This window comes from Acanthisitta chloris, unplaced genomic scaffold, assembly GCF_000695815.1.
Source record: "Acanthisitta chloris isolate BGI_N310 unplaced genomic scaffold, ASM69581v1 scaffold8404, whole genome shotgun sequence".
In the NCBI taxonomy this organism is placed as follows: Eukaryota; Metazoa; Chordata; class Aves; order Passeriformes; family Acanthisittidae; genus Acanthisitta; species Acanthisitta chloris.
In genome coordinates, this window is record NW_008670914.1 from 22,011 (window position 1) to 32,846 (window position 10,836).

Below are 10,836 nucleotides of genomic sequence, written 5' to 3' on the forward strand. Positions count from 1 at the left end.
AGCAGTGTACAGGTTCCTAACTTAGATTTTGGTCTGCCTTGTGCCATGAAGAGTATGATCACATGGCTGAGAGCTGCACTTTTGGTAAATTCCCAGAGGGCACCTGTTGTTCTCTGGCACTGTGACCTGAAGTATTGCCTTGTCTTGACTCTTGGCAAAACCTCTAAACACATATTAATATTTGTGTGAAGCACAGTGCTATTGCAGAAGAGAAGAACTTGCTACACAAGTTTTATTATACAGTAGGACAGGGTCAACCCTAAGCAAGACAGATTAGACAGTGTTGACATGTACTCCTGAATTTCCTCCAGTTCCTCGTTTCAGAATTCTTAATATTTTTTCTCCGAATGCATAATTTTTCAACCTTCAGGCTGACCTGATTGTGAAGGAGTTTGTGAATCTTGATGTGTTTTGTTGGACAGTATTCACTTGAAACTTGATGGATTCCTGTATTTGTACCAATACTTAAAATAAAGGTTTATTTCTCTGTCTTTATACCATGTAGTCTGTGTTGCACTTGAGAAGAAACATGTAACCACTTTTCATATGAAAGGTGAGGTCTTTGTAGAAAGTGTTTTGATTAAAAAAGAAGTACCCCTCAATAAATGCTAACAAATTGTAATGCACTCGTGTGTTGGCATGTTTTTAGGAGACAATTCTGTAACTTCTGATGGCACTTCATGCAGAATAATTCTGAGAAGAGCTTTTAAGCTAGTTCCATTGCTTTTGGTGCATTTATATGGAAGTTTGATGACTTCATTTGAGTCATTGACCTACAGTTTAAGTTCCCTTGGTGAATGGGTTAGCCACTTTCTAAGTAACAGACTGGGTAGTTAAGATGAAAGTTCTTTAAGACTTCTTTTAAATCCATCATGGAAAAAATACATGGGGGGAAAAACCTTGCAACCCACTGGCTTGCTTACAGTTGTGCCAGGTCAGAAGTGATGCCTTGGATTTTATTAACTATGACTGTGCATGTGGGTGGCTTCAGCTTATCAGTCACTGATCTCTGCAAAAGCTGAGCTGTAAAAATTTAAGTGACAGCAGAAGTGACTGAAGATATGAAAAGTCAACTTCAATGAGCAGATATGGCTTCTCACTTCCAGTGCAGATCTAACTGGCTATCAGCCCGTTTCTACACAGCTGGATTTAGGCACAGCTTGGTGCCTGCTACTGCTGTTGTGAACAAAACAATCAGAAATCCAGGTATCACAGAATTGAATTGGATCAATTCATTAATCCAAGATATTTGCTGTGTATCCAAATTTTTCAGTCTGTTGGTAATGAACTTAGGTAAACTGAGAATATCATCTTGTTCACTTTTAGATGTTCCATGGTAAGACTGGAAGTGAATGTATATCCTTGAATAATTCTTGTTCGTGACTTTGCTTGTGTGAACTGAAATGATGCAATGTTGAAGAAATGATGCTTTTCATGCTGCAAAATGTTAGAGGAAAACTTTTTTTTATGCAAATGGTGAACGTTAGCTTTGCTTAGTGTCATTGTATACTGAGACACAAGAAGCATAAACCAACCAAAGTACATGATTGTTTTAATTAGAGGAAAGCCTTCAGTAACTTGCCATTGGATGATCATAAAATCATATAATTTAAGGGTTGGAATGAATCTTACAGATCATCCAGTCGCATGATGTGCTTCAAATGAGAATACTGAGCTGTAGATTGTCTACTAAGACATGCTGTAGTTGACTGTATGTTGAGTTGCTTGGCGTATGGCATTTCTAAACTTTTTTCTAAATTGAAGTAATTTGTTAATTAGTGCTGCAAACAAAACTGGGATGTCATGTCAACAAATGAATCAAACTGGAGTTTCTTACTCCACCCAAGAACCACTGTGTTGCCTCTACTACTTGGAGTATGTAGTCTTTATCACCTTATGCAATACATCCATGCTGACACATCTTTTGCAGAAGTACAGCTGCAGGTAAAGGAAGATGTCTGTGATTCAGCTTTTGTTTTGGCATGATATATTTAAGGTATTGTGCATGAAAGTACTACATGTATTTTATTTTCTAGTTCTGTTATGTTGCATCGTTTGCTTTTCTACAAATGTGCTCGCAGATCTTGACAGGGAATAGAATTCAGGCAGTTAAATGCAGCTTCTGTATTCTGCCCAAATTCTTCTGTATAATGGAAGTTAAAATAGCTGAAAATGGATAATTAGCTAATCAGTATCTTGCAAAGATCTTGTTTTCTGGAGCTGATAGCAATATTAAATGAAGCAAGAATTGTCTCCCTTCTTCTGCCTGCTACCAGGTCGCAGGAGGTGAGTTCTACCTGGGAACTCCCTGGACAGAGAGTTTCATCTTTTGGGGAAGCAAAGAACTTTCTACTTTCTTTAGATGTCCTTCTGCCTAGAAAAAGATTTAAGGAAAAAGTGGTAAGGTGTATGTGAGGTTGATGAACCTGTTTTCTATGGAATATTAATGTGAGGTGGTAATTACACAAATAAACTGGCTTGGAGTAAAAACCTCTGACACAGGGTGTAACTATTATCCCCCTTAATTCTCTAGACCTGTGTTGGGGTTTGGCATCCGCTGTAAGAAGAGAGGATTTTAGGGTCACCATGCTTTGCTCTGCATGCATTTTCCTCTTGTAGCTAAAGGATTTTTGTCCCTGAATCCATTTATTTGGAGGTGCAGCTAGGATTTGTTCAGGCGCAGTCAGATGAGGAGGTCGTCTTGGCTAACTCAGGTGAAGCAGCAGTAGGTTGTAGTAGCTAAGGAGTTGCAAAAGCATCATGAAAGTGTGAGGGGAGGAAGTAACAGCAGATGTGTGCAATGCTGAGAGCTGTGTGAGGGGAAGGGGATGGCAGTGGGAAGCAGCAATGCCTGTGGGAGCTTGGGTCCTCCAGTTGGCATTTGTGGAGGGTCAGGATGGTAGGAGGGGATGTGAGCTCTGGAACAGAGCTGGGTCCCCTTGTGTGTGCTGTGCTCCACAGAACTGGATCAGGGCATCAGGATAGTATTGCAAATGAGATCCCGGTTTGAAGGTGAAATTTGTGTTTCTTTAGATAGTTTATTTTCAAAAGATAATACTAACTGGGTTTATTAGACCTACATGATGAAGCATGTTTGTAAATGAGTGCTAGAAAGGAACACTTTTCCTCAGGACTGTTTTTATTACAGGGAAATGCAATAAGGAAGAGCAACATAGAATATGAAAATAAAAGCAAGTCAACCTTTAGGCCTGATTGGTATATGGGAAGGAGTGTTTTGCTGCAGCAGGGATTTGGAGAAGTAAGGAAGGTAGTTATCACTGGTTAGGAAGTTACTGCTCAAACCCCCTAATAAACTAAAAGATGAAATAGTTCAGCCTCAAGATCTTTTTTTTTCTTTTTTTTTTTTTTTTTTTGACAGAAGACTGTTATAAAGTGGATGTTCTGTGGACAGGAAAGTTTTAGAACTTTTAGATGAAGCTTCTCTGTAAATGGAGATAATGGGAGTTGCTCAGAATTTAGCCCACTTTAGGAAACCTAGCATGAATTTCTGTGTTATTTTAGGGGGGAGGAACGAGCTAAATCCTTTTGCTGAGCTAATATGTAGTCATGGTTAAGATTAGGGCAATACAAGCAAATCTGTGGTAAAGTTTAAGATGATTTTCCTCCAGAAATACGTATCAGAATTCCACATGCAATGAGAGACTGGCAGTCTGTGCTTTACAAGATTGCTAGTTAAAACCAAGACATGACATGACATATCAAAAATATCCTGACAGATGTAGCATGGCAGTGTTAAACAGTTTGGATAAACAATTATTACTAAGTTGCAATGTAATATCCAGAGGAAAAGATTAGCCATGTGAATTTGTTGTACTAAGCAGGAGATCAAACAAACATTAACTTTTTCAAGCATTTTGTTCGTTTTTTTTTTTTTCAAAATGCCAAACTATAAAGAATAGGAGTGAAGGGTGACATACTTGCCTTTGATTCAGTATAGTGCCCTTAATCCCCATTACAAACAACTTGACTTGATCTTTCCACAGCTAAAGTGTCCTCAGGCAAGTTAGCTTCCACAGCAGCCCATGTGAAAACACAGGCTGTAAAGATACAATTCCTTTTTGCAGTTTTGTCTTGACAATAGGTCTTCAAGGAAGTGCAGCTTTGTTTAGAGAATAAAGAGAAAGTCTCTTACTTTTTCCTCCAAACATAAAATGACCAAAATAAAAAAGAATGGGTGTGGTTTGAAATGTGGCTTTGTCTTCATTTGGTTTCTCTTACGAGGTATAGACTGTTATGAAAAACACAAATCCTTGTTCCAGGACAGGTTAGAAGAAAGTAAATTTAAAATGTCATGTCCTGTGGAGTCAAATCACTTAAGGCTGGTATTGGTGCCATTTCAGAAATCAGGCCCCCTTGACATTTCAGAACTGAACTAACCCAGGTTCAGATTGTCGCTGCAGTTGAGCTCTGCACACAGATCTGAAGTTTAGGGGTGGTGCCAGAGAGTACTGGGGTGGTTTTGGTCTCTTCTTCTTGCTTACGTGTTACAGCCAGTGTCATGCAAAAGAAACACCCAACTGAGGATTCCCATCCCCCATGCCACTGGGGTACAATATCTCGAGTTGAAAAAAGAGGAAGGAAGCTCAGAACAGCAGCAAATCTCTCACAGCCCTTGCAGCTGCCTCAGTCTGCCCTGCTGGTCCTCAGCGTCAACCTCTGGGAAACGCATCTTGCTTCCGGGGTCTGTGTTTGTTACCCATCTTCAAGTCTACATCCCATAAACCTTGGATTCCTTGGTGGTGGGCATCCACTGGAGCCTCACAGATTCATGTGTGATGGCAAGATGGCACGATGGCACAGGACAGAGAAGAGCGGCGTAGGTGCGTAACTCCCCGAACTGCCATTTGAGTTTTGTCTTTGTCTCTTCTGAACAGGATGTGGGCAGGTGTTTTCTCTAGGGTGATGAGTTAACACCTTCCACTTTACTGTGGTGGCCTAATTGAAATGATCGATTCTCTACAGAGTTTTAATCTTGGGAGCAGAATGACAAGAGTTACATGAGTGTCAGCTCTTGCAGTAACAGCTTTTCTCACCTCGGTGTTTTAGAAACAGACTTAGCATGTTGTGTAATAGGCAGCAGCCACAAGTTATGGGGAACAGATGCAGGGCAAGGGGAATCTTACAGTTGCTTCTGCAAGATTGCCACTTGTGGTCAGTGTTACAGAAAAAAATCTGTATTTGAGTTAGTAAGTAGTGCTTGTTGAAAGGAAAGTCATCTTAAAATGATGTTAACTAGTACGAAGGTCTGAATTGCTGTTTAAGAAAAGCCTTAAAATTATGAAACAAAGCTAAAGCACCTGCAAGATGCATCCTAGTACCCAGTTATTAGCCTTAGAAATTCTTCTAGAAGACATTTTTTATTTCAGGTAGCCATAGTGTTTTGTGATATGCATTAAAACCAAAAAACCCACCCAACTGGCTTCATGAAACAAAATCAATCGTCAAGGAATTAATAAGAGGAAAACAGTGTCTTCTTTTTCAACTTCTATGTGCAGCAGTAGCAAAATTGTGAAATGGAAGTAGCCTGTTCTGCAGGCAGTTCTTCTTACAAAATAAAAGGTGCAAATATTTTCTGTCTCAGTTTTACAAATAGTAGAAAGTACTTTAGTTTTGCACTTGTTGTAGTAGTCTCTATGGTATTTGAAAGGTGCAGCAAACCACACATTATAAAAACCATCTTGTGAAATATATTCCTCCATAAACTAATGACAATCTGGTAATGTTTGTTTTTATGTCCAAAACCAAATGTAATTTAAGCTCTAGAGTAGGTCACTGGGAAGAACAGACCTTGCAGACCTGGTGGTATTTCCTTTCCCTTGTGCTTGGTTCTCTGCTGCTCTTGCCTATGGGCACATAGTGATTTTGCTGTAAAAGAGAATCTCTGCAACCTGTGTCAAACTGTCTGGTGGTGCTGCCTCTTGCTGCTTCTCCTCTCACCCTGAGTAAGTCTGTTTCCTGGGTTAAAGAAGGGTTTTCTGTTGAACATTGTATTATTAAACACTTTATACTTCTATGTAAAAACTCACAACTGTAGCAGTGTCTGCAGTTCAGTCTGACACAAAGCAGAATAGGGCAAGTGGGAACAATAATCAAATGGACTTTCCAACAATCTTAGAATACTAGTTATGTAAATACTTGTACATGTAACTTTCTGATAGGTTGTCTTCAATAGGAGTGTTCCATCTTTGTTTTGCCTAGTTGCTTGAGCTTAATAGCTGAGTACAAATCCAGTAAGCTTATACCCAGGAGTTCCTTTTCTTAGGCAAACTGTTGTCTCCCACTTTGTTTTCCTTGATTTTGGAAAGTAAATGTTTTCTTTCATTATATATGTTGGTGAGAAAAGTGGGAGAATCTTTCACCCAGAATAATTTAAACAATCAAAATAACAAATCCAAGCAAGTATGAACCACCACCTCTGGTTGTCCTGTCCTGTACCATAAATTAAATACATTTATGCTCTTAGACTATTTTCCTGCCAATTTCTAACTGCTAAATTCTAAATGAAACTCATGGAGTAATGAGGCCTGAAATACGAGGTATTGACAATTGTAGTCAGAAATGAAGAGGTTTAAGAATCTGCAGTTGGTTGTAAGCATGGCTCCTGTGTCTAGGAAAATAAGAAATATGAGCAAAGTCAGAATAATGAGTCACAAAGCCTATGAAAGTTGACAGGCTTTGGGAATAATACACACTGGAAGCTTTTTGATCATATAGGGCTATTTTGTCTTCTATGTTTTTCAAAACCTTTGGTTTTGAGTCTCTGATTGCAATTGTCACATTGAATTTTTAGATCTTTTATTAGCAGTGTGCCTGATGCCTTCAGTTTCTGCTGATGAGCAGAGTTTCAGTATGAGAGTGTTGGGCCCAAGCAGCTTTGAATAAGCAGCAGTGTGCTGCAGCGTAGATTTGCAAGACCACACCAACCCTTGGTTCTGGTAGAAAGCAGCCTATGTGCCTTCTTCTGTGTTTTACTTATTAAATGGGATAGTCCAGGTAGCAGAGATTCAGCTTTGTACTTGGAAACCACAATCCTGATTTTACACTTGAAACTTCTTCTTAGTCTTGAAGTATTCCCAGCATAAATGTGTGCTATTGATACTGGCAGGACAGGACAGTAGTAGTGGGACGCTGGTGGGTTTGGGTGGCAGTTTCCTGAGGAAAAGTGTTTTCCATCTGCTCAGGCCTTGAGGAAGGTTACAACCTGGTGAAATATTATGTTGGCATGTTAAACTCAAGTGTCAGATGTACTCCTGTACTGCTGAATCTGAAAATGGGTGTTTGTCAGTTTGAAGCAGAAGTTTTGGGGTGGAGTGGGTGACTTGTTTGAAAGTGTAGAAAAGCATATGTTCAGCCCAAGTGTGAAGGGCTGTGACAGGCTTGTCTGATTTCATCTGCTGAAGACCTGTGAAAATTAGTTGACACCTCTGTGAAATCTAAAGAGATTGAGCTGTAAGGGAGCAGAGCTTTATTCAGGGCAGGTTGATTACTCCCCAAAATGCAACCACTGAACCCAACAGACTGTTGTAGCCGCTTGGGAAGCAGCAAATAACCAACTGAAGTAAAATGAAGACAAAACTGGGGAAAGCAATCTTTTTGTCCAGGAAAAAAGATCAGTTAAATACTCTGTTCTTCATAACCATTTCTAAGAAAAATGACTGGGCTACTATTTTCTATAAAAAGGTAAAGAGCAGGTAAAGTGACAATATCTATATAACTAATTTGGTATGTTAGAACTTCCCGATTCTTACAATTCATGCTGGCTTTATTGTGTTTAAGAAGGAAAATAAGTAGTGCAAGTCAGCTAAAACCTCCATCTGGCCCCAAGGTTAAGCATGTGAGGAAATCTGTATTCAATTGTTATCTGAGATAAAGGCTTGTTACCTGAGAACTGAAGAGTTACCCTTTGAGCATGATTTGCAGTAGATTAAATTAGCCTCTTAGCCACCCTGAGGTTTGGTACCTGTCTCTGACCTATGAAATATCCGTTAGAACTGTGTCCCTGCCATGTTCACTATGGCACATTTGCTCTGTGAGATTTGGGGGAAGATCCTTAACTTGGAACACTGGAACACAAATTTTATAGAGATCTCTCCAGAACTCAAGAAATCCTGTTAGGACTGCATAATATTTTTGCCTGAGGTTTGTCAGTGTCCTTGCTGGGTGATTTCATTCTGTTTTCATGAGAGGAAAATGGTAACTGAACATAAAGAATTGATCTTTTACAACTACTTTACTTCTCATAAGAGTAGAGATGCAATATTTCAAAAATAAATGGAACAGGATTCTTGGTGAGGCTGTTAATCAGAAATTGTTTGAATATGCAAAACACTTCATGAGTTATTACATGAAAATCATACCAAATATTCCTTCAGTTATGGTAAAGTGAAATTAGGAGCTGGCTCAGCAATGCCTTAGAAAGTTTTTTTTCAAATTCTGTAGAATGGAAGGGTGGAAGGCAGCCAAGGAAATCACAGTGAAACGTGGCTTGTTATTATAAGTTGAATCTCAAAATGAAGCAATGGAATGCTTGTAGTTCTTATAAAGAACAGGGTAGGGACTGCACATGAAGCAAAACAGGTAAGAAGATTAGGATAATAAATGGCTTCAGTGTTGCAGGTCTGTGGAATTTTCCTTGTTTACCATTCCCATCTTGCAGTGGCTTTCAGTCTAATCATGTGAATAGCTAGAATATGGCATTTTCTAGTATGTGAATACTGAGGAAATCTAGTTTTTTGAGGAAGGCATTATGTTACCTGGTTTACTGTGTCTTTTCTAGAGTGCTTTGTGTGTGAACATTCCCAAACAAGCTACGAAGTCCGATGATTTTTTTTTTCCTGCTTATTTTCTAAATTGAGGACAAGTAACAAGTTACAAAATGTTAACTGTGTTTCTGTCTTAATCTGTGCTTGTATGAATTTATTCTTTAATAGGAATCTGAACAGAGTGACTATGGTTACCTTCTATCTTGGGATGTCAGGAGAAATGTCCTCTACAAGTTGTCATTACTCTGCTCTGGAAAACTTGCACATGCCTGTGGTGTAATCAGACAGGCTGCACAGCCCTGCATGTGTTCAACAGCACACACATCTATATAGCCAGTGGGGGAATGTGCATGTCATATCTGTCAGCTCTGGCTTTAATTGCTCAGTAGGAATTAAATGGAAACAGTGCAGTTTTCTTCAGCTCTCATACTCAACCAGCAGTTTGACCTGGTACCTTGCTCTCTGGAGCAATACTGACATTGTGGTTTGCTGGCTTCCACCTCCTCTCCTGGAGGAGCTAAAACAAACACCTGGAATCTAAGGGGGTTTTGCCTCGGGTTTTTCATTTGCTTTCTGTGTCATGTGTGTGCTATAAAATTACCACTGAGGTTGTGGTGAGCTCTAAAAAGACAGTCCTTGTTCTTTGCTTATTCGAGGGAAATTCGCTAGCTGTGTTCTCAATGAGTTGTCAAGACCCTATTTAGGGACACTGCCATACCTCTGGAGTTACTGGGCATTCTCTGTGCCATGCTGGGGGAATCTGTCAGCATCTGTGTGCAGAGACACCACCGATGGGAACACCTTAGCCTGATGCTGGCTGCTGGGTAGGGCATCTGCCATCCAAATATCTCCCACTAATCTTATTGCCATGACATCAGTGCTCCTGAGTAATTGCTGTTGGGATTTAGAGTGAATGCTGGGGTCTTCAAGCAGGCCACCTTCTGTGCCTTGAGGACACTGACTCATTCTGTATTTAGGGTTGGGATAGAGGATGCCAGAGATTGGAGTGGTGGAAAAGTTCTTCAGAGTGATTTGAAAGGGCCATTTTGTCTACTGGCTGGAGAGTTTACTTTAAAATAAACCAACATCCTGTTGTGACTATCCCATCAAAAACCCCTCTAATTCTACATGGGATTTTCATAGACTATTTTTGAAGAGCAAAGTGAGTTAAATATATGTTAAAACCCTGAAGATCTCAACAGAGGGTGTAAGAAAGGGAACCCTCATCATGTCTGGTGAACTCTGAGGTGATACTTGCAAATACAGGAGGCTCCCAGTTTGTCAGGGAAATGATATCACTTACAGCTGACAGAAAACATAATTGGATATAACAGTCAAATTTTCATTCACAGTTAATAATTCAAAACTTAGTAGCAGATGTGATGGTTAAGCTGTCTGGTGCTGTAGATAACATATACAGATGTAGCTGATGGTATTAAGCTGCTCCTTAGAGATTTTTGCACTGGTGTATATATATATATATGTATCTAGCACCACAATATACGAAAGACATGAAGTTATTAGAGAGCATCCAAAGGAGGCAACCAAGATAGTGAAGGACCTTGAGGGGAAGCCACATGAGAAGTGGCTGAGGTCACTTGATGTGTTTAGCCTGGATAAGAGCAGACTGAGGACAGACCTCATCGCTGTATGCAACTTGCTCATGGAAGGAAGTGAAGGGGCAGCATTGACTACTTCTCTCTGGCAACAAGTGACAGGACCAGAATGGTCTCAAGTTGTGTCAGGGGAGGTTTAGGCTGGATATTAGGAAATGTGTTGGAGAATGGCTAAGAGAGCAGGGATATAATCCTGGGGAAGGCCAAAAAGAGCTAGGCCGCAGTCCCCTGGGAAAGTACAGACACAGTCCTGGGAATGCACCTGGGAATGCAGTGTGTACAAACAAGGCTCTGGAGATAGTAACTTACATATAGATAGGGAGTAACTCAGCTGGGCAGATGGCAGATAGCAGGGGTAACTCGTCCTTGAGGGTGAAACAAACAGGTTCGAGAAAACCAGCTGGGAATGCACCCAAGCCTGGGAAAGCAGGAGATAA

At 40.1% G+C, this 10,836-nt stretch overlaps 1 protein-coding gene across 1 annotated transcript in view; it reads left to right on the top strand.

Moving 5' to 3' along the window:
• Positions 1 to 4,804: 4,804 nt before the first annotated feature.
• Positions 4,805 to 10,836, top strand: part of DOCK2 (dedicator of cytokinesis 2) — a gene marked incomplete at its 3' end in the record, with an annotated part of 62,891 nt that continues 56,859 nt past the window's right edge. Inside the window, exon 1 of the mRNA XM_009073879.1 lies at positions 4,805 to 4,841. Coding sequence (XP_009072127.1) covers positions 4,805 to 4,841 — 37 coding nt within the window. The remainder of the gene's footprint in view (positions 4,842 to 10,836) is intronic.